Below are 23,106 nucleotides of genomic sequence, written 5' to 3'. Positions count from 1 at the left end.
TGGGGCGCAGGGGCGGTGCTTGTGGCGGCGCGAGGGGTCTGGCTGACTTGTCAGCCAGGTGTGGACGGGTGCATGTGGGCGCTGCGTTCGCTGCTGCGTCCCATCGGCCTGCGCACCATGTCGCAGGGTTCGGCTCGTCGGCCGCGGCCGCCCAAAGACCCGCTGCGACACCTGCGCACGCGGGAGAAGCGCGGCCCGTCCTGGGGTCCCGGGAGCCCGAACACCGTGTACCTGCAGGTGGTGGCGGCGGGCGGCCGCGATGCGGGCGCCGCTCTCTACGTGTTCTCTGAGTACAACAGGTCAGTGCGGACCAACAGCCCCGCCCGTCTGGTTGCACCGCCACGTGCTCGGGGCCTCGCTCTCGCCCAGCCCTGTAGGTCCCTTACCTCCCTTAGTCCGCTTGGTTTTCAGGCACCAGTGCAGTACTTCCCATGGCCTGGGCCGGCGGTGGCTTTTGGCATGTCATACCATCAGCATCCGAAAGCAGGGGCCTCACAGCGAGTGTGTAGGCTAGGCCGGTCTGGTAAGTTGATAGGGAAAGGGGTCTCTTCCCACCAGCCTATGCTGAACTCCACTCCTCCAAAGAGGGTTCAAAACATACCAGCCAATAACAGAACACGGTCATCTTGGTTGTAGTTATATCGTTGTTGTATCTACAATAAAGCATTTTACAGAATAGACTTTTCTGACTCTACGCTCCTCCCACAGGTACCTCTTTAACTGCGGAGAAGGCGTCCAGCGACTTATGCAGGAACACAAGTGAGTCAACCTCTGGCTTCTGGGGTGGAGGTGATTTATGGGCTTGAAAGCTGAGGTGAGAGGCAAGTGAGACTTCTCAGCAGAAGTGGTCTTTGGTCAGCCGTGTTTCATCTCGCTGAAATGTATGGTTTTTTTTTCTTAGACTGAAAGTCGCTCGCTTGGACAACATATTTCTGACTCGAATGCATTGGTCAAATGTTGGGGGGTTGTGTGGTGAGTATGTTTTGGAAGTCAGAGACTCGTGGGAAGTCTCTGGGAGTTTAACATGCCTTGCAGCTCCTTTGTCAACTTCCTCCATTCAGGGGAGCTAGAAGTCTTGTATACTAGCCTAATCAGCTCAAGTGTGAAAAGCTAGAGTCAGGAAAGCAGGTCTCGACATGGTGCCAGTGCGGGGCCACATACACATTTAACTAGAGAGTGGCGGTGGTGATCTGAGTAGAGGTACTTATCATGAGAACCACCAGCAGCCATATGCGGACGCCTCATTATTCCCGGCCAGCAACTGGGAACGTCAAGATTGGGTTGCAGCCAGATTTTGAAAGCCTAGTGGTTAGTGGTATGGCTACAGGAAGGAGTGAGGTACTGGAATGCCCAATGCCCCATGCCCTGCCATGTACATAGCTGCTACTGGTGTGGGGCATCCCTTCACTTGTACAGTTCAGATGATGGCCACCCTGTTTCATGCCAGTTGCCTCCCTACCTCCCTCCAGTCACCTGTGCCCATTCTAGAGGCACGTGGGGGAAGATTCCTTGTCTCTAGTACCTCTGCTAATATTATTTTCTCTTTATGTATTGCATAGTTGCTTATAGGCCAGAGTAGGGACACATGGGTAAATAACTGGTTTCAATGAGAGGCCAACACCCCCACCCCCCACCCCTGCTTCCAGGCAGTGCCTATATGTTGAGAGGGCTAATTTTTTATTTTTTACATTCTTTTTAGGAATGATTCTAACTCTAAAGGAAACTGGGCTCCCCAAATGTGTTCTTTCTGGACCTCCACAATTGGTGAGTCTCTTCTGAGTCGCCCATCGAAACCACCTCCTTTTAAAAGTGTTAATGACGAGAATCTTCATCTGTGTAATGTAACCCTCTGTCCTCAGGGATAACGGGTAGTGGAGTAAACAGTCTCCTCTCATAGTGCAGATGTACCAACCGTGTGGCCCTGGGTGAGCTGTTTTGCCCCTCAGCTTCTTAATTTACAAAGTGGCCAGAACGTTCCATAAGGTTGTTAAGAGTGAGTGAAGTAGGGCATAGGTACCACATCACTTTAGATACCTGGTACCAAGGAAGTGCTTTTGTTCTTACTTACTAAACTTCAGACATCTAATTCTGTCCCCAACAAAATGTCTCAGTATGTTTCTCTCCATCTCCTTGAGCTTTCACTGTCTGTGTACCGGAGGAGCCTTGCATGTCAGTTCCCACTTCTCTGGAATCCCTCCTCTGCACAGCAGCCAGAGCAAGACGTACATGCAGTGTGCCACTTCCCACCCTAGGCTCTCTTGTGTGGTATGCTCCACAGCGTGGCCTCCAAGTCCCATAGGCCCAGGCCTCTGTTTACATTTCTGCCTGTGTGGGCAGCTGAAGCCACAAGGACCAGCACTAATCCACTGTCTTGCTTTCCTCTGGAGCTGTACCTGTCCCTGCAGACACATTGCTTTCAGCCCTGGGCCTTTGTTTTTCATTCCTCTTTCGGAGCACCCAATTGCTGCTGAGTTGTGTTATCATTTGTTTCATCCCCATCTCTGCTCTAATGAGAGAGCAAGGACTGCAGGTCTCTTAATGTTGCTAAAACGGCGGCCTCTCATGGTAATGGACATCTATACACAGTATCTGTATAGATAAAAATTTTAAAAGTACTTGCTAAGTTTTGTGTTGACATAAAATGAGTCCATATTGTACTTATTTGAATACTGTGTCCTATATTTAAAACATAACTTCTTGCTTGCTTATTTTTTTTTTTTTTTTAGGAAAAATATCTAGAAGCAATCAAAATATTTTCTGGTCCATTGAAAGGAATAGACCTGGGTATGTTGTTGACTGTGGCTTGTTATCTCATATTTTTTCTTGTATGAGTCCTGCTTTTCAATTACCATCCACCAAGAACTGGTTTAAAGCAAACCTTAAAATCACATGCTTTATTCAGCATGCTGTGGTTTTGTTCTTTCTCTTGTTCCTTCTCTTATTCTTTTAAAAGACTTACTTGTTTTTATTTCATGTGCATTGGTGTTATGCCTACATGTTTGTCTGTCTGAGGGTGTGACATATCCGTGTCAGATTCACTGTAACAGACAGTTGTGACCTGCCATGTGTGTTTTGAGAATTGAACCCAGGTCTTCAGGAAGGGCAGCTAGTGCTCTTAATTGCTGAATCATCTTTCCAGCTCCAGCCCATCTTGCTCCTTTTTTTTTTTTTTTTTTGGTGTTTTGAGACAGGGTTTCTCTGTGTAGCTTTGGAGCCTGTCCTGGAACTCGCTCTGTAGACCAGGCTAGCCTCAAATTTACAGAGATCAGCTTGCCTCTGCCTCCCAAGTGCTGGGATTAAAGGCGTGCGCCACCACTGACTGACTGGCTACCTCTTACTCCTTTTCATGCCTGGAGAATACTGGCCTCGTAGGCAAGAGTGCTTTAACCTGCTACATGCCTACATTCATTTCTTTGTCTCACAACCTCCACTCGGGCCCCAGGCTCCTTCCCCAGTCCAAGATGGTTCTTGGGGCACTGGATTCCTCGCAGGAGGAAGTGGTATGTAGGGTCTGTGGCCATCTTTGCACCCGAGCCTCAACTCCCGCTGTGCTTCAAGGAGCTCCATAACCTCTTGATGGGAAGTCAGAATGCAGATACGTCAGGATCCTGGAGCCAGCGAGCCTCTCTAGCTGTCAATATCCCTCTTTTGTAGTGCACTGACAGTTTTCTTTCAGAATTTTTTTAGTAGTTCTCGTGGTTGAGATGATAGAGTTCCTGGCTGGTTATCTTGTTAACCCAGATCTCTTGCGTTTGAGCACAATATTGGTTTAACTTTTTTCTTTTGTTTATTTTGAGACAGGGTTTCTTTGTGTAGTTCTGGTGCCTGTCCTGGAGCTCACTCTGTAGCCCAGGCTGGCCTTGAACTCACAGAGATCCACCTGGCTCTGCCTCCCAAGTGCTGGGATTAAAGGCGTGCGCCACCACCGCTGGCTGGTTTAACTTTTTCTTACTGGATCCTGTAGAGTGCTCATAGCATGACTTCCCTTGACTGTGTTCCATATAATTGGCTGATGAAAGTACAGCTTCCCTTTTTGCTTTTTCCCCCCCTAAAAATCGTTAAAGAAAACCTGGTTTTATTGTCATATTCCCAGTAACACTCGAAGCCGTCAGTGGCTGGGGGTGGAGGCCCCGGAGGTTCGTTTTTCCGACTTTACTACAGCACTTGATTTCCTGACCTGTGTTTTTCCTGCAGCTGTGCGGCCACACTCGGCACCAGAGTACAAGGATGAGACCATGACTGTTTACCAGGTCCCTATCCACAGTGAGTCTGGGAGCCAGATTTCCCTGGAGGAGGTGGCTGTGGGTCCCACCCAAGGGAAATGTGGGTGAGGAGAGACTGTGAGGACTTGGTTTGAGAGGCCTGTTTGTTTTCTGAGCATGATTAGAAGTTTAAGGTTGGATACTGCCTGTTGGACCTTAGCCTCTTCTGGACAAACGTAATGATACTGCTCTAGGGCTGGCAAGTTCATTCATTAGTTTGTTGCAGTTAAGTGCCTTTCTTAGAGACTTTTGAATAACTGCAACCTCAAAGAGTGGCATTGAGGGCTGAGAAACTCAAACCGTGCTTGTGAGGTACCAGGGCTGAAGGATGTAGCTTTGAGTTGGGAGCAGGGATGCTCTGCACATCACTCAGGCAGAAGAGCTTGTGCCAGCTTTTACCTGGTGGTAGGGAGATGCCCTTGACATTGCAAATCGGCATGGTCTTGCCAGTTGCCGAGGGGCTATAGAGCAGACAGAGAAGCAACAGAGGCAGAACTGGGGGAGGAACTGAGGTTTATGCTGGCCGTGGTAAAAGATGGGAGGGAAGGGTGTGTTTCTTCAGCAATGGCCCAAGTACTTCAGGGCAGCAAGGGGATGATGGCCTAAGGTCTCTCTTCACTTCCCTCACTCCAGGTCAGCTGTCTTCTCCTACCTGACTACCACGGCCACCCCTCCCAACCCCATTGGAAGTCTCTCCCTTCCTCGTTTCTTCCCAGCACCCTTTTCTTCCCTCCAGAGCACGCGGTAGTTTACTGTCGTGTGTTTTCCTGTGCTTGACACCTGTGCCGTTCTGCCCAGCAGGCCCTGATTGAGTGCCTGGAGGAGCAAGGGCAGTTTCTGTTAACACCAGCTGCTGTGCCCCAGCTTCTTAGATCAGCAGCCCCTTGCCCCCTTGTTCTTGATATCTAAATAGCTGCAGAATTCTGCTCCTTTTGGTGATGGGTATCCCGGGGGCCTGTGCAGGGATAACTGAACCAATCTACAGCCTCGAACTCTGAGTCAAATACTACTGAATCCCTTCTGTGGGCAAGGCCCTGAGCCAGGGAGAGGCCAGTGGCCTGGTAGGTGGTTATTTACTACTGCAGGGAAAGGAGTGCTGGTTTGATTGACATTGGGGAATTCTTGCATGGGAACACCTGGGCTGAAGTGGTGGGAGGTGTGTCATGTGATGGCTTCCTCTGCTGCCCAGGTGAACGGAGGTGTGGCGGGCAACAGCCATTGCAGAGTCCAGAAAGGTCTCCCAACAGGCTCAGTCCAGAACAGTCGTCATCAGGTTCTGCACCAGCTGAAAACGGGCAGCACCTTCCAGACGTCAGCAGTGCAGGTAAACTGGGGGGTGGGCCTTGTGGTTCTTAATGACCCGCCCTTTTGAAGGGCATCTCTAATTGACGGACCGTAATTGTGGACGTTTTGGGGTACAGTGCGTTATATTGATCTATGTAGAAAGAATCAAGTTAGTTAACAGACCTGTCATCTCCAAGCTGTGTGCTATGCTAAGCATATTAGATATGTATTATTTAAGTGACCCTCCTCCCTCCCTCCCACCGGGCGTCACCCAGTGCTCATGCACGCTGGACAAGCTTTGTCCACCGCGCCACCTTCCAAATCCATGTGAGCAGTCTTGAAATGAACAGTACATTGTTTTCTGTGGGTGGTCCCAGTATAGTGTGGCCTGAAACTTTGCACTGCTTTATCAGCTTCTTCTCTGTCCCCACTCTGCCCCCCCCCTCCCTCCTCTGCCCTTTGGCAACCTCCTTTCTCCTCTTTCTCTGTGAGATGGGTTTGGTTTTTTTTTAAGATTCTACATGCGGGTGAGGTCATATGGTGTGTGTCTTTCTGTGCCTCTATCCAGGGTTGCAAATGACAGCTCTTTGCTCTTAATGTTCTACGTTGGGATGGATCCTCACAACTGTGTAAAACAGTTGTTTGCACAAGTAGATGCTTTGTCATGTAAAGCCCTGGCCTAGGGAGAGAGGTCAAGCAAGGTTGTACGGAGGGTGACAGTCTGAGTGTCCGGTTAGTTGGCAGCGTTGGATAGCCCTGGACACATGTTCCCAGAGGAACAGGGCCTGGCACGCTCTTGGCTGTGGGGGCTTTTGTTTTTCTCGTTGAAGGAACTACAGTACAGAGAGTGGTTGCCATGCTCACACAGCAGGCGCGTCAGCGAGAGGGCCGGCCTCCCTTAGAAGACAGCTGTCCAAGACCTGCTCTGCCTGTCTGAGGAGCTGAGCATTCAGAGTCTGCTCTTCTGTTGGGTACAGTGGGGTCAGCTCCTGCTGGTCTCACTGCATCTGTCTGGTGACCAAGAAGGCAGACCTTGACCAGCTTCTCTTACATGGAAAGCAGAGAGGATCAAAGCCCACACATTTCCTTCAGGCCTCTAGCTCTTGTCTCCTTTTTCATGTTTATGTACTTGTTTATAAAACATTACAGTGAGAGCTGGCAGGATGGCTTAATGGGTAGACACTTGCTGCCAAGTCTGAAGAGCTGAGTTTGATTCCCACAGCCCACATGGTAGAAGGAGAGAACTAACTTTGGCAAGTTGTCTTCTGACCTCCACATAAGCACAGTGTCACCCCCCCCCCCCCACATACTTACACCTGCCCTACCCTCATAAAGAAACAAATAAGTAAAAATTAAACATTACAACTTATTTTGTCCTGCTCCCAAATATTACACCAAATGGGACAAGTATAAAAAGTTTTACTTGCCATTATGAGTTTTCTGCTGGAGTTTCCTTCCTCACTTTCTCTTCCTTCCTCTCCCCCCACTGTACTGGAGATGAGCCCATAACCTTGAGCCTGTTAGGCAAGCGTTCTCTCCCTGGACTAGATTTTTTTTTTCCCCCGAGACAGGGTTTCTCTGTGTAGCTTTGAAGCTTGTCCTGGATCTCGCTCTGTAGCCCAGGCTGGTGGGGCATGGCTGTAACCACAGCTACTTGGGAGGCTGAGGCAGGGTGATCCAAAATCATTTTCTGTTCACTTATTGTTGATGTAAGAAGGACAAAGAGGTGTGTAGTGAATGACAGGGTCGTCCTTCCACTTCAGGATGGGGTCAGTGATGGCCTTTTAATGTACTGAAGGAGAACTAAGGGATAGTAATTTGACAAGCATATGCAGCCTTCACGTTCACCTGGTTAAATGTGCTTTTCCTCAGGTGTCAACAGGAAAGCAGGTGGCAGGGACCCTTCCTTAGTGGTAGCTTTTGTCTGCAAGGTAAGTCTTGGCAAAAGTGGGTAGTGAGTGGGCATGTGGCTTGTGGCCAGGAGGTGGTGTGTGCTGGGACCTTCTGTTGCCATCTGCCTGTGCAGTCATCTGCAGGTGGCTCCTGGGTCACCTGTGCTGTCATTTGCAGGTGGCTCCTGGGGCACCTGTGCTCTGTGGGCACCTGTTCCGTCATCTGTCCCGTAAAAGCTGAAGCACTATACTGTCCAGTATTTGGAGATGCACTCTGTTGGCATCATCCAGTGTCACTGCAATGGATGGGGGTGTGCAGCAGTCTGACTGGCCACTGCCCTGTAGACACCCTGATGTGAGACTAAGGAATGAAGCAGCCCAGGCGCCCTGCAGTCCTCCTGAGGGCCTGTTGTTAACTGGGACACTTGATTAAGTTCACAGCAGGGCCATGGTGGGAGTGAGCACTGTGTCGTCGTTCATCCAGCTTTAACTCTAGAACCTTTGAAAGTAAACTCTCGTGTAGACTGTGTCTACCCACTGCATGTCCCTGAAGGGTGAGGCAGTCAGGAAAAGGAGACGCACTGCTGTAAAGACAGCTGACTCACCAGCATCTGAAATTCTGTCTGCATTCTCTTTGTCACAGCTTCACTTGAAGAAAGGAAACTTCCTGGTGCTTAAAGCGAAGGAGCTGGGCCTTCCTGTGTGAGTGTCAGCTCCTTGGGAACTCATGGTGGGTCCGTGTTAAAAACAGGTGTCTCAGAGTGCTTGCCTCTTTCAGTGGGACGGCCGCCATTGCCCCCATCATTGCTGCTGTCAAGGATGGGAAGAGTGTCACCTACGGAGGAAGGGAGGTGAGACTCCTGGCTTCTGGGATTTAGCAGTTGCTGGTGGGATTTAGCAGTCCTGGAACACTGGGCAGAGCCACTGTCTGCCTTAAGCTTACAGCCATTCTGAAGGATGTGTGGGACAGCTTGGGATTGCCTTCTCTTGGCTGCATGATGTACCCAGTGATGTCCCCCTGTAGTGCTCTGCCAGGCATGCCTGTATCTTGTCTGCTCACACCTGGTGGGCCTTTGTGTGTGTAAGGGCCTTCCTTTGTGCCTGCGTGTGGAGCAGTGCCTGCCTGCAAGGATGGACTTGCTAGCAAGTCTCATAGCAGAACTCAGGAAATGTCTCCATAAACTAGTATCTATCTGCTGCAGTATGAACCAACAGAGCAGGAAAAGGTGGGTGGCAACTACTCAGATTGGGCTTGTGCTCTGTATTAAATGTGGGTTGTGTAATGGTGGCATTGCCTTGAAGGACATTTGGTTGTGGCTGAGCTAAGACTCCGGAAGAGCACTCTGCTCCAATCAGTGACCTGTCTAATGCTCTAGATCGCTCCTGAAGAGCTTTGCACACCCCCAGACCCTGGTCCTGCATTTATCGTGGTAGAATGTCCTGATGAAGGATTCATCCAGCCCATCTGTGAGAATGACACCTTTAAAAGGTAATGATGAGGGACTTTGAGTGGGAGAAGTGAGAGCCATCACTGTTGGCACACCTAGCCCAGCACAGACATCCATGTTCCAAAGACGGATCCTGTCCTTGAGATACACTGTGTCTCTGGGAAGGCCTGGACTTCGGGTTCAAGGTGTGTCTTGATCCTATTGTCAAGAGTTGGGTAGTGTTTGTAGTTAGTGGTCTTTGGAATGAAACTTGAGAACAGCTGACAACCACAAGCCATTGAGGACTAGACCAAATCAACTACAACTCAGAGAGAGAGAGAGAGAGAGAGAGAGAGAGAGAGAGAGAGAGAGAGAGAGGAACACACAGGAGCAAGAAAAAGACATCTAAATCTAGAATAAATTCCAGAATGAATATGCAGGCAAGTAAATCATTTGACCTATTTCTTCCTGTATGAGTTTTCTTCGCTCATCTGTGCTGAGACTAATGAGGTAGGACAGAGTGTTGAAGACCCTGTGACCTAGATTGTGCTAGGGACAGTCTCAGCATGGAAACATCTGTCCGGCCCAAGTGTTATGTCCACTGGAAAACAGCCAGTTCTGCAGTTTCCGTCCTGGGTAGAAATCCTTCCACCGTGTCTTTCTGGTGCTTGGGCTCAGCCTTGAACACACTTGGCAAGTGCCCTACCCCTGAGCTTCATCTCCAGCCCTTGGTCTTTTTGAGACAAGATATCACCGTGTAGGCTCAGCTGGCCCTGGTCATGTGGTCCTGCCTTAGCCTCCTTAGTGCTGAGTATGGTGCAAACCACCACCTTAGGTAGAAGAAGCCTTAAGCCTCATGTCTGTTTTCAACTTCCCCTCCTTAGTGGCTTGTCTGTGTTCACTTGTCTTTCACGTGCTGTTTTATTCTACTTACAACAAATCCTTTGGCTCCTGTGCTTTTCCACAGTAGTGTCGGAGTTCTCCACTAGGCCACTTAGTTCTTTGTGGGTTCAGTGCCCTGGACACAGGACTATCCTAATCAGGTTTCGAGCAACAGAGCCTATGGCAAGCCAGAGGAACTTGAGAGCTCTGTGCCTGTGTGAGATTGTGTGTGTGTGTGTGTGTGTGTGTGTGTGTGTGTGTGTGTGTGTGTGTGTGTGTAGGGGTGATGGTGGTGGTGAAAACAGCCACTGAACTAAAAGGAAGTGTCACCAGGTTAGTAGACCATGCTTGAGCGAGAGGTAATACCCATGACAGCACTGAGAATTCTGATTCATGGCTGTGCAATCAATTCCCTTTCATGTATGTCCTGAGGTTGTCTCTCTTTCTAAAGGAAACCCCATTCTTCCTTCTGCCCAGGTACCAGGGAGAGGCCGATGCCCCCGTGGCCCTGGTGGTCCATATTGCCCCAGAACCTGTACTCACTGACAGCAGGTACCAGCAGTGGATGGAGAGGTATGGAGACCAGTCCAGGCCACAGAAGGCAATTCTTGTGGGTGGTGTTTGGATGTGTGTTCCACTAAGTACTGCTCTGCTCACTGCCTGCTCTCACCTGAGCCTGCCTGAATTGTCTCTGGAATTCTTGTGAACTCTGAGTGGGTCCCTCTGTAGGAGGGGCTGTGTTGAATCATCGTCACTAGGTGGCGCAATGCCCCACTTCCCTCCTGTCCATGGCTCCTGGTCATATCCTTTTACCTTCTGCTCAGTCAGTGCAGAGGAGAGCCTGGCAGACGTAAAGGAATAGCTTCTTCAGTATCTCACTGCACACCTATGTGTGACTTCAGCTGCTCTGGCTTGTTCTTGAACAGGCCTGTGAGGAGAAGGTCCACCATTATGTAATAATCCTGCACTAGCGAGCAGCACCAGGAGAAGAGGGTTTGAGCATGGGTGTTTGGTGACCTCGAGTGGCTCCTCAGCCGCCCTGCCATCCGCGTGATGACACATCTCCCTGTCCTCTCTGCCCTGAGCAGTTCTGGGTCTTAAGCTCTGTCTTTTGTTCCTTGTGAGTCTGAGTCAGAACCCGAGTTGTCTGTTGTCCTCTTAGCCTGTTTTCATACCTGTACTTGGTAATGTTTTCATGTCCGTACGTGAAGGTCCTACGCTTTCCTAGTTTTCCCACTGTTCTTCCCTGTATATTCCACAGGGAGCCACAGGAGGAACAAAAGCCTGGGCTCTGATACAGAAGCAGCAGGATTATGTCTGTCTGGGTAGTCATTGTTTGGGGCAAATGACATAACTCTGAACATGTCCATCCACATTAATCTGTGTCTGCTGTCCTTTCCCTGAGGTGGGGTGACTCCCTGACAGGCACTGTTAACGATGGACTGTCTCTTCTCAGGTTCGGGCCTGACACCCAGCACCTGATTCTGAACGAGAATTGCTCATCGATCCACAACCTTCGCAGCCACAAGATTCAAACCCAGCTCAACCTCATCCACCCTAACATCTTCCCCCAGCTCACCAGCTTCTATAGTAAGGTAGCTAATGTCCCACATCTGTCCTGGCCAGGGGATCCCTCACCTCTGCCTTCTCACCAGGAAGTGTGTTCTTGTCTCTTTCTTCTAGGAGGAAGGTTCTGCCCTCAGCATGCCCACAGTTCGGGGTGAATGCCTCCTCAAGTATCAGCTGCGCCCCAAGAGAGAGTGGCAGAGGTGTGTGCAGTTCTGAGCCCATGGGGACATCTAGGCCAGGGGTTGGGAGCGTTTTCTGAAAATGGTCAGTAGCGGTGTTCTGGAAGCACTTCCAGCCCTGTGGTTTCTGCCTCAGTCCTCACCTGTGCAGCAGTAGGAGAGCCCAGCTCCAGTAACAGGGTGTTTAGTGAGACAAGGTCTCACTCTGTAGCTCTTACTGTCCCAACTTGCTATGTTGACCAGACTGGCCTCAAACTCAGAGATCTTCTGGCCTCTGCCTCCCAAGGCTGGGATTAGAAATCTGTGCCACTGTTCCTGGCCCCAGTGAAAAGGTCTTCAATGGTATTTCTGATAGTAATGTTTTACTCATCTTGGACATTTTCCCCTTGTTTTAGTGCAATAGTAAATGTCTTGCATATATATGTCTTTGATTGGAACTTGCTTCCTGAAGGTAATTTCTAAATGTGGTAATGGGGTCACAGTGTGTGACTTCTTTAGGCACAATGACTATACACTGCTACCTGGAAAGGCCCTTGCATATTCACTCCCAGGCAAGTGAGCAGTGTTTGCTGACTCCATGATGGCTTGTCTTCTTGGTGGGGTATGAGTGTGGGGTCTTAATGTTTCCTGAACTCCTAGCATCATTGGTAGAATAGATCATGGTATAGCACATGTCACTGTGTGCTGTCGTGGTTGAATAATCACTGCTCTGGTGGTAGGCCTTGGGCCATGGGCATTGCTACATACCTTCCTCAGCCCTTGTGCAAGTGAAAACATCATTCTGAGGACCCAGACCCACTGAGTTGATCTGGAGAGGTTGACTTGGGGCTGCTTTATAAGCTTTGGGGGACTTTCCTGCTCAGCTAGCCCAGGGAAGCAGCCCTCCCTGTATTGGTGCTGAGTGTAGGAGACCAGCAATATCAGCATTGACTGGGGCTTGCTGAGGGTGTAGGCTCTCTGGCTCCACTCCAGAGCTGATACCAGTTTGGGTTCTGCAGATCAAGGTTCTCAGTTGCTAGCTGTGTGCCTGCTCACTTTAAATTGAGAGGTGCTTGCTGGAACCTTGCTTCTCAGCTAGGGCTCTGTGGTCCTCCTAGAGGGCATTGGCTCATATGTGGAGACATGTAATTTCACACCTTGTTTGGATAGGGGATGTGGTGAAGCAGGGACAACAGCACCATGAAGAAAGATTCATCTTGCCCAAGCACCAGGAAGGCCTGGTTGTCAGGCTTGAGGCTGGAGAGGTTGCAGAGAGCCGGGGTTGTTCAGGAGTCATTCACCTTATTTAGTTGAGGAAGGTTCCAGAGACTCGAAGTGCCTAGGTCATTACTATAGGAGTGTTCTCGTTCTGTACTGATCACTTTTCTATTGCTGTGATAAAACACCAGGACCAAGATAACTTGGAAAAAAAGTTTATTTTGACTTGTGATTCCAGGGGGATAAGAGTTCATCATGGTCGGGGGATGGGAGTGGGGTGGGCAGCAAGTGGAAAGTGTAGTGTGGCAGAAAGCTTAGAGATCAGAACCCCAGCCACAAACACAGCAAAGAGAGTGAACTGGAAGAGGGTCAAGGCTATAAACTCCCACAGCTCACCTCCAGAGATGTACTTCTCCAGCAAGGCTGCCATTCCCCATAACCTCCCCCAGAGTCATCCAGGAGCTCGTGTTCTGAAGATCCAAGCCAGCATTTGCCAGGAGGATGTGCAGGCCCCTTGGGTCACTCAAGTGATTTTCCTCTGCAGGGATACCACACTCACCTGCAATACTGATGAATTCGTAGCCGAAGCCTTGGAGCTCCCCAATTTCCAGGAGAGCGTGCAGGAGTATAAGAAGGGCATGCAGGAAAGCCCAGCCCCAGAAGGTGAGCCAAAGCCCTGGGCAGCCTCTCTCCTAAGCATTGCCTGCCTGAAGCTTGCAGTCTTGAGCAGAGCATTATACAAATTGCAACCTGATTATTTAATTCAGGGTTCTCTGTGTTACAACGGAAGGTTGAGGGAGGTGTTAAGGATCTTAGTACATGTGCCCCAGTAAACTTCATGTTTAGTGGCAGTGTCTGGGCGTTCTTGAAGGTCCACTTGTAGGAAAATGGTTTGGGGAACACCTGTGAGACCTTGTTGATTGTCCCTGGCCATGGTTGGTGTTGGTAATCTCCTGGTTGGCTAAGAAGGACCATGGAAGATGCTGGCCACGTAACCAGTTTTATTGCTCCATCAGGGAAAGCAATTGGAGAATTTTGTGACCTCTGCACTTTCGGGGTTTTCTTAGTTTTCAGTTAGCAATAAAGAGGATGCTGGAGTAGAAGGGGGTGGGTTTTAATCTAGCCAGGTGGCCTTTTTCCACCCTTGCTTTTCTGAAGTCAGCGCTAGGTCAGCCATCCTTCTTCCCATGTGTGTCTGAGAAGAACTGCCTCCTGGGAGTTGCTTCATCCTTTCTGATGAAGTTGCTGCCCTGGTGTGTTAGTTCATGGCCACTCAGGTGAGGCTGAGGGCTAGCCCTGCGTTTCTGTGCAGAATATGTGAGGTGCGCACTCGCATGCGCGCGTACACACGCACACGAAGTATGCGGTCTTGGTGTAAGGTGGAGGTGCCCCCTGCATGGAGGAAGTGGTGATTTGGAGTTAAGGAAACCTTCTATGTCATTTAGTGGTTTTTTGTTTGTTTGTTTTTTGTTTTGTTTTAAAGAAAGGCCTAAATAATTACTATCATCTAGATGCTTTTCTTCCTTGACAGCCTGCAGGCCTCATATTGAAAAAGAAACACATTTCCCCAGCACCCCTCCGGAAAGGTGGATTGGACTAAATTGCTTGCCCACCACATGACAGAATGCTGGCTCAAGTTCATTTGTATTTTCCACAGAGAAAAGAAGTCAGTATCCTGAAGTTGTCTTCCTGGGTACGGGGTCTGCCATCCCAATGAAGATCCGAAATGTCAGTTCCACACTCATCAACTTAAGGTACTGTGTTTGCCCCAGAAGCTGCCATCCACTAGAGTTTTCTGCTAAACAGTCCTCTCCATTCCACAGGCTGATCGTCCTGGAGCAGAAGTGGTAGACTTTGCTGTGTTTTACTTTATTTAGAATGTATTGTTGAGATAGCGTCTTGCTATATGGCCCCGGCTGGCCTGGAACTCCCTGTGTCGACCCAGCTATCTTGGAACTCTGGCAGCCCTCCTTTATCTGCCTCCTGAGCTGGGCATACTGTATCTACTTATTTACTTCTGGGAAACATGCAGATCCATCCCCTCATGGCTTTGGGAAAAAAGCTGAAACCTCTTTATGCTGTACACATTGCTGCGGGGTGTCCCAGTGAGCTTACACAGTAAGCCTGTGAAGGGCAGGTGACTAATGACATATTGAAAGAGGTTGCTTCAGTTCTGCAGTCTGAACTGCATGTCCAGGCCTTGAGCTGGTGTCTAAACCAGTACCCGTATTTCCCTCAACTTCTTGCTGGTGCTTTTCAAAGCTTTGGGGGGTCTTTCACATTTGTTTATATTCAGCCCATTATTGAGTTCTGCTTGGTTTTTTTCTGGTTGATTTCTGGGTTTGCTTAGGTTCATTTATCTGCAGATATATGTCAGAGTCACTGTGAGGTGTTCATGAGCACTCTGCTCTGCAGACATGTTTGTCAAGGAAGCATCTGGTGAAGTGCTGGGTTAGTTCTTAGAGCTCATTATTATGAGTGCTAGTGATGAACAACCAACCAAGTAATGCTGCAAGTGTGCACTGCAGTGTCCAGGTGCACCTGAGGTCAGACAGTGTGCACTGCAGTGTCTAGGTGCACCTGAGGTCAGACAGTGTGCACTGCAGTGTCCAGGTGCACCTGAGGTCAGACTGTGCACTCCAGTACCCAGGTGCACCTGAGGTCAGACAGTGTGCGCTGCAGTGCCCAGATATACCTGAGGTAAGACAGTGTGCACTGCAGTGTCCAGATATACCTGAGGTCAGACAGTGTGCGCTGCAGTGCCCAGATATACCTGAGATCAGACAGTGTGCGCTGCAGTGCCCAGATGTACCTGAGGTAAGACAGTGTGCGCTGCAGTGCCCAAATATACCTGAGGTCAGACAGTGTGCACTACAGTGCCCAGATATACCTGAGGTCAGACAGTGTGCGCTGCAGTGTCCAGATATACCTGAGGTCTGACAGTGTGCGCTGCAGTGTCCAGATATACCTGAGGTCAGATAGTGTGCACTGCAGTGTCCAGGTGCACCTGAGGTCAGACAGTGTGCACTGCAGTGCCCAGATATACCTGAGGTCAGACAGTGTGCGCTCCAGTGTCCAGATATACCTGAGATCAGACAGTGTGCACTGCAGTGTCCAGATATACATGAGGTCAGACAGTGTGCACTGCAGTGTCCAGATATACCTGAGGTCAGACAGTGTGCGCTGCAGTGTCCAGATATACCTGAGGTCAGACAGTGTGCACTGCAGTGCCCAGATATACCTGAGGTCAGACAGTGTGCACTGCAGTGCCCAGATATACCTGAGGTCAGACAGTGTGCGCTGCAGTGCCCAGATATACCTGAGATCAGACAGTGTGCGCTGCAGTGCCCAGGCATACCTGAAGTCAAATGTTTTCAAATCTAGGCATGTTTTCTTCATGAGTGAGAAATGTAGGAAAGTAGGTTAGAGTTGCCTGGCCTCTCTTGAAGACTTCTGGTTTCTGATCCCTAAATTCAGACTGTCACCCTTGTTGATATGAACAGGGTCAGCTTTTAATCATTTAGACTCTCCCCTAGAAGTCACTGTCTTTAGAATGAGGTGTCTTTGGATAAGTGTGGCCCTTCCAATCTTGTGGCTTCCTTGAGAGAGGAAGAAGCTGATGGGGTACCTCCATCTGTCTACCTGAGAGTGAAGCCTCTGCATTGGTGCACTGAACTCAGACCTGAGACCTACCCAGCAGCCACCTCTCCAGAGAAGGTTCATGCAGCCCATACTGTCTCAAGACTATTTGAGGACATGGGACAAGAAAACCAGGGCCACTTGGACAGGGAACTGGGAGTCATCTTCTATGACGTAATGCTGTCTCTGGTACTCTGAGCAGAGTGTAGTCCATTCAGGGGAGGCACAGGGGCTGTGAGGGCTGACTCCCAGGCCTAAGTCTGCTTTTCCTTTTTCTGTTTTTGCCACAAGCATTGTGTTGATATATGGCCTTAAAGGCTTCAGGGTTCTTTGGATCTTTCTTTCATATAGAGAAGATAGACTGGTCTAGAATGACCTGTGTGGCTTAATTAGTTGACTTTCATATGAGCTCCACAAAGGACAGGGGGATGTGGTTGTGGAAGGCAGGGGTGGGGATGTCGACAGCTGCTGCCTGGTCTGTCTCTGCCGCAGCGATGCCATTCTGGAGAATCTAGACTAAGCCTTTCCTGTTGGTGACTGTCTTCCATAGCCCTGACAAGTCTGTGCTGCTGGATTGTGGAGAAGGCACCTTTGGGCAGCTGTGCCGTCATTATGGACAGCAAATAGACACAGTCCTGTGCAACCTCGCTGCTGTGTTTGTGTCCCACCTGCATGCAGACCACCACACGGTGAGCGTGGGACCCCAGAGGTCAGCATGTGGGAGGTGCTGGCTCCTTTAGTCTGGGCTTGGGCTTCGTTCCCTCTAGTACCAAACTTTTGACTTGTTTTCCTGCCTGTAACATTTCAGTCATTGGTTAGCATGTGCCACCCCGCCTGGGGATGGGTCAGTGAGCTAGGAAACACTTGTGGGCAGGACTCTAACCTGTGGATGACAGCTGGGCCTGGCTCATCACACGTGCTCTCCTCCCCAGGGCTTGCTGAATATTTTGCTGCAGAGAGAGCATGCACTGGTAAGTGAGGCACCTCACTGACATTGGTAATTGGCTGCTTCATTGTTAGCTGTACCTGCCGCTGAGTCCAAACCATTTTTCCTGGGAAGTCCCCTTATTGGCTCTGCACTGGAATCTTCTTTCAGGAGTCTCTGGGAAAACCCTTCCAGCCTTTGCTGGTAGTGGCCCCTATCCAGCTCAGGGCCTGGCTGCAACAGTATCACAACCAGTGCCAGGAGATCCTGCACCACATCAGGTGAGCACCCTATATAATGGGTCTCTCTCTGTCCCACCAGCCAGCTCCCAAATAACGACATGGAGACTTACATTAATTATGAAAGCTTGGCCTTAGCTTAGGCTTGTCCCACTAGCTCTTATAACTTAAACAAACCCATTTATTTTAATCTACATTCTGTCACGTGGCTCGTTACTTCATCTCTCCATACTGCCCATGCCGCTTCCTCTGCATCTGGTTGGCGACTCCGCCTTCTTCTTCTTAGAGTTCTCTCTTTGCCCTGAAGTCCCGCCTAGACCTCCTGCCTAGCTATTGGCCGATCAGCTTTTTATTACACCAATCACAGCAATACCTTTCCATACTCTGTACAAATATCCCCCACAATCCTGTGCATCAGACTCCAGGCTGTTGCCTTCCACTACTGCCCGCTTCCAGTGCTCCAGCTGACTGGGTGGCAGCTGAAGTCTTGGCAAGCCTTCCCTTGGAGCATGCTCTCCAAGTATCCCAGTTCTCGCTGCAGCTCTGTACCCCAGAGTCAAGTTCCTAAACAGCTGCTAGCCCAGAGGTGTCTAAGCCAGGTGGTGCATGGCAGGGATGACCCAGCCTCACCCTGGCCAGATGCTGCGCACGACCTGCACTACCTATTAAGTTTCTTGCTGTGAACTGGATAGGCTGGGTGTGTGGCTTAGATCAGTTTTCCTTTCTTCATTACTGTGACAGAAGTCATGATTCTCAAAACCACTGAAGTTCTGCATCCAAAGAGCAGAAGTGTGATTGCAGGTGTTAAATGGCTTTTTGAAAAAACATTTTCATTGTCAAATGCTTTGTCTTCTCATAGTATGATTCCTGCCAAATGCCTTCAGAAAGGGGCAGAGGTCTCCAGTCCCCCAGTTGAAAGGCTGATCAGTTTGCTGTTGGAAACATGTGACTTAGAAGAAGTAAGTGCCCCTCATACAAGCCCCACAGAGGACAGGCAGGGTGGGGACTGGGGCCTGAGCTCTCCACCTCTACTGCCTCAGTTTCAGACGTGCCTGGTCCGGCACTGCAAACATGCTTTTGGCTGTGCGTTGGTCCACTCGTCTGGCTGGAAAGTGGTCTACTCGGGGGACACCATGCCCTGTGAGGCTCTGGTCCAGATGGGTAAGTGAGGGGAGCAGGCTTCACCCAGGTTCTTTGAGAGATGCATGGGATGTGGCATGTGCAAGGTACATGCAGGTGGGTGTGTAGCTGATGCCAACAGACAGTAGACTGTTCTCATCCAGTTAGTTCCTTGGCTGTTGTCCTGAGGAGCAGACAAGTCATGGGACCAAGGGTGCTGAGTATTTGGTCAGAATACATCTGTGGATGCCAGGGGTATATGCTACTCATCCAAACTCCTCCTTGATGCCCACCTTTCTGTTCAGGGAAAGATGCCAACCTCCTGATACATGAAGCCACTCTGGAGGATGGCTTGGAAGAGGAAGCGGTGGAAAAGACACACAGGTAGCAATGCCATTTAGTCCTCATCACCCTCTTTTGTCAAGTGAAAGAGAAGCAGCCTTCTGCTCATCCCCAGAGAGGTAGTGCCCACAGCCAGGTGGGACTGACTGGCTTTCTTCTAGGCTTATGGAACTTCCTGAACCCACATTAGCTCCCACATAGCACTCTGCCTCTATTCTTGCATATACCCCAGGCAGGGTTCTATGGTGAGCCATGGGGTTTGAAAAGAACAAGCCAACTGGAATAAACTGTCACTTCAAGGGAAGGTGGTGTCATGACTGAATACAGGGTGTTTTAAGACTGACCTTCCTAGGTGCCTGGGGGTCTTCTCAGGTGTTATTCTGACAAACTGACAGCCAGCACCCACTGCAAGGCCTTCCTCAGGAAGTGTGGGCAGGCTCTGGCTCTCAGGAGCATCTCTGCTGGCTAAACAGCCTTCTGAAGACTCCTTCCAGCATTCCTTGGTGCCCTCAGCAGGGACAGATGGGCTTGTGGACTGCTGCTCCAAGGCTCAGCATCCCTGGCTTTCTTCTTTGCTACAGCACCACCTCCCAAGCTATTCATGTGGGGATGCGGATGAATGCCGACTTCATCATGCTGAACCACTTCAGCCAGCGTTACGCCAAGATCCCCCTCTTCAGCCCTGACTTCAATGAGAAAGTTGGCATCGCCTTTGACCACATGAAGGTCTGTATGCCTCGTGGACCCTGAGGGCTCTGAGGGGCAGGGCCAGATAGGAGAGTGACGCTTGTTCACTTCTCCTTTTATAGACTAGGGCCACCAAAGAAAGCAGCTTTCTCTGTCACTAGCCAGGTGTAACCAAAATCAGACTGAAGACAGGGTCTGCTCCTGAAGGGTCTTCCTGCCCTCAGGGTCCCTGGAGATTCCAGAACCTCTCCCAGGCCTGGGCCATTCCCACTGCAGCCTTGGCACCAACCTGTGGGGCAGGCGCCTGTCTCCCAGAGTAGCAGAGCGGGCCTGCCCCTGCCCCTTTCACCTCACCAAATGAAGGAGTGGACATGAGCCAGCTCTGCATGTTCGCAGCTTGATGGAAAGGTCTAGACCATGTGCTATCTTTCCCTTTGGTCTCCTCCTCTCACCCAGGAGTGGGGATTGCCCTTTCTTCATAGTACTTGTTCCCAGCTGAATAGCACTCTTGGCCTGAGGGTATGCAAGGTGGGAGAGATTTTGCCCCTCTCAGTGCCCCTATTCTGTCTGTCCTTCCAGGTCTGCTTTGGAGACTTCCCGACAGTACCCAGGCTGATTCCGCCACTGAAGGCCTTGTTTGCAGATGACATTGAAGAGATGGTAGAGCGTAGGGAGAAGCGGGAGCTTCGACTGGTGCGAGCGGCCCTCCTGGCCCAGCAGGCGGACAGCCGGGAGGACACAGAACCCCAGCAGAAGCGGGCCTTCACAGAGGAGCCACACAGCCCACAGAGCAAGAAGGTCAGAACCCAGTGAAGGTCCTAGCCATCCTGGACTAAAGGCTGTGTTCCTCGCCCCTGTGTGGAAGCCACATCTTCTCTCACTCTCATGCTGGCAGGAGCCAGTGCACATGGTCTAGCCAGCGGGCAGCCTGGAATCAGTGCACAGTCCTCTATGGCCATGGCTGAGGGGTGCCTCCCGTGCCCGGAGAACACAGTGGCAGGACAGGAGGCCACGCAGTGGAAGACAGCAAGCCAGTCTTGAAAGAAGTCATGGAAATGAGGTGTCTGCCCTCACTCTCTAGCACAGGGGTTCCCTCTGCATGCCAGATTCAAGCTATGGTACAGGTGAAATTGGTTATGTGTCCCAGGCTCCAAGAATAGTATTTCCAAGGACTCAGACTCAATAAAGCTCCAGTTTGGAATCCTGAGTTCTTTGGCTTCATCGTGGTACTGCTTCAGTGTGGGGGTCTTCTATGGCTGGGGTACCTAGTGTGCCCTGCATGCTCCAGTGGCCACAAGCATCTGTGGAGCCTGCTCTCTTGCTCCATGATGAGAACAAAAATCACTATTCAAGTATGAAGAAACGTCACCTTGGCCTAGATGCCCTGTTGGATCTGAAAAGAGGTTAGTGACTGAAACTCGGAAGGATGTTCCAAGTCAACTCTAACGTTTCTGTATTCTCCCTACCCAGGAGAACGCGGAAAGCACTTTAGACACTCGGGGGTGAGACAGCAAGCACTTGGCCTTCCCTGGTGGCCGTCTTCGGACTTCTCCTGAGGCAGCACAGGATGCTTGCTGTAACTGTCCAGACGCCTTTACTGAAACAAGACCATGTGCCAAGCTCAGGGATAATAAATCTATTTTAATAACATTACTCTTGACAACAATTTGTACATGTATTTAAAGATAACCTTCAACCCCCAGGCTCCGTTACAAATTGGGGATTGGACCGCCCTTGCCAGGAAGTGAGCAAAGCTGTAACGTCAAAAGTCTGCAGATCCCACTCTCAGAGAAGGGTGAGTTTACACTGCTGGGAAAAATAACTAAGCCTTTAGAAGTTTTCATTGTACACCTGTACATTGGTTTCGATTGAATGGCTCAAATTAAACAAATATAGATTTCGTATATACAAATATATCATGTATAGGTATATCTATTTTCAAAGGATCAAACTTTAAACTTGGACTTTGCATGCATGGCCCAGATCTGTTTTATTTCCTTAACCCCGAAGTGTGAACAGGCTCCCTGTGCCCCTGCCCAAGGGCTGGATGGGGCGTGGTGAGAAGGATGAGCAGGGTCTGCTGGTGTGCAAAGCAGTCCACACTGTGGGCCGGGTGGCCAGTATCACTCCCTCTCCCTGCTCTGGGGAACAGAATTATTGCTAGTCAGCTGCAACCTCCAGAAGAGGAGTGCCAGGCCCCACATACCTACTAAGCTGGGTGCCTGGATGGGAAAGTCGCTCTCAGACACCTAATGTGTGTGGAGAACATGGAGACCCACATAGGGTCTGTGTTCAAATCCTCAATTCAGAAATGCCAATATGGAGTAAAGGGAGCCTTTCATCAATGTGGGGGAAATAAAGCTGTCAGAAGTAGATGTGTTAAGCTGTTTAAATTTGGAGCTGTGATTAAGGGTAGCCTGAAAGGTCTTTCTGGTTGGCCAGGACCCTGGCAGCAGGCAGAGGACAGACAGTGCTCAGGACTTCTCTTGCCCTGTGGAAGTCTCTCCACCTGTCCTGCTTCCCCTCTGGTCCTTATGGTAGTGCTGGAGGACCTGATGTCCCAGTCAAGGCAGTCACTGGACCCTCTCTTGAACCCTCACCCTGCAAAGGCTATCCTGGCAAGCCCTTGAATGGAGAGGTGGATGCTGCTTGCCATAGAGGCCAAAGATGGATCAAAATAGGCACAAAGTCAAAAGGCAAAGGTCAAACAAAAGGCTGGAATCCTCACCCCAAACGAACAAACATAATCTGCACCGCCAACACTCGCCACATGGATGGGAGAGCTCTTTTCCTCTGCCCATCTCCACCCTGGTGTTGGACATGATAGCAAAGGGCTGATGGGAAATCCTTGGCAGGCGAGGGGCGCTGCTCTGGGCGGTGTCTGGGGGCCCATGGATGTATGTACACGTGTCAGGGTGGGCCACATCAAAGAGCTGTACTCTCAGACTCCTCTTCCGAGTCTCTCTTGTCAGTCACCGAGTGCCGCCGTGCGTGTTCCAGGGGGCTCAGGCGGAGCGTTGACCCCAGCTCTATGTGGATGGAGGGGACATCAAAGTGGACAAGATCTGCAGAGAGAGGAGGGTGTGACAGGGGACCAATTGCAAACAGCATAGGAAGCAGGGCGGCCTGGCTCTGCTCAGGCTAGCTCATTAGAAGTTGGGTACTGCAGAATCAGGGTGTGGCTGGGTCTGATCTGCTTCCACCTGGAAACCTGCCTAGAGGACAAGGCTCTGTTCCAGTCTTTCAGCCTCTCTGCACCCAGGTCCCTGATAAGCAGGGTGCTCCCAGGCAGGCCTCAGTACCATCTGGGAAATCAGTCTGCAGAGACAGTCACTATCCTCACTTCGAAACTGCTGTGTGTCAGCAGCTCAGAATCTTCCTTAGGATGCTGGATCCACCCCACCCCCAGCCCCTGTTCTGACTCACTTTCTCAAGGAGCACTGGAAGGTCATTCTGGCAAGGG

The 23,106-nt window shown here is 50.3% G+C and overlaps 2 protein-coding genes across 6 annotated transcripts in view; one reads left to right on the top strand and one right to left on the bottom strand.

Annotated features, from left to right (window-relative positions):
• The first annotated feature begins 6 nt into the window (after positions 1-6).
• Positions 7-21,296, top strand: Elac2 (elaC ribonuclease Z 2). Its single transcript, XM_052756921.1, has 24 exons — positions 7-299; positions 709-759; positions 902-972; positions 1,700-1,764; positions 2,727-2,784; positions 4,195-4,263; positions 5,452-5,586; positions 7,419-7,477; positions 8,082-8,140; positions 8,217-8,289; positions 8,815-8,927; positions 10,225-10,320; positions 11,204-11,342; positions 11,431-11,516; positions 13,237-13,355; positions 14,350-14,446; positions 16,882-17,020; positions 17,264-17,302; positions 17,428-17,537; positions 18,355-18,454; positions 18,536-18,656; positions 18,920-18,998; positions 19,538-19,682; positions 20,223-21,296. The coding sequence occupies exons 1-24, from the start codon at positions 73-75 to the stop codon at positions 20,454-20,456; spliced, it is 2,484 nt and encodes an 827-aa protein (XP_052612881.1). The 5' UTR covers positions 7-72; the 3' UTR covers positions 20,457-21,296.
• Arhgap44 (Rho GTPase activating protein 44) overlaps positions 21,265-23,106 on the bottom strand; it is a 174,120-nt gene continuing 172,278 nt past the window's right edge. For 4 of the 5 annotated variants that reach the window (XM_052756922.1, XM_052756925.1, XM_052756923.1 and 1 more), the window contains one exon: positions 21,265-22,708. In XM_052756922.1, coding sequence (XP_052612882.1) covers positions 22,569-22,708 — 140 coding nt within the window. In that variant the 3' untranslated portion in view covers positions 21,265-22,568. The remainder of the gene's footprint in view (positions 22,709-23,106) is intronic. The other variant, XM_052756924.1, reaches the window with a different exon arrangement.

Source organism: Peromyscus californicus, unplaced genomic scaffold, assembly GCF_007827085.1.
Source record: "Peromyscus californicus insignis strain IS unplaced genomic scaffold, ASM782708v3 Scaffold_3__1_contigs__length_106647218, whole genome shotgun sequence".
NCBI lineage: Eukaryota > Metazoa > Chordata > Mammalia > Rodentia > Cricetidae > Peromyscus > Peromyscus californicus.
This window is presented reverse-complemented; position numbering and strand designations above follow the sequence as displayed.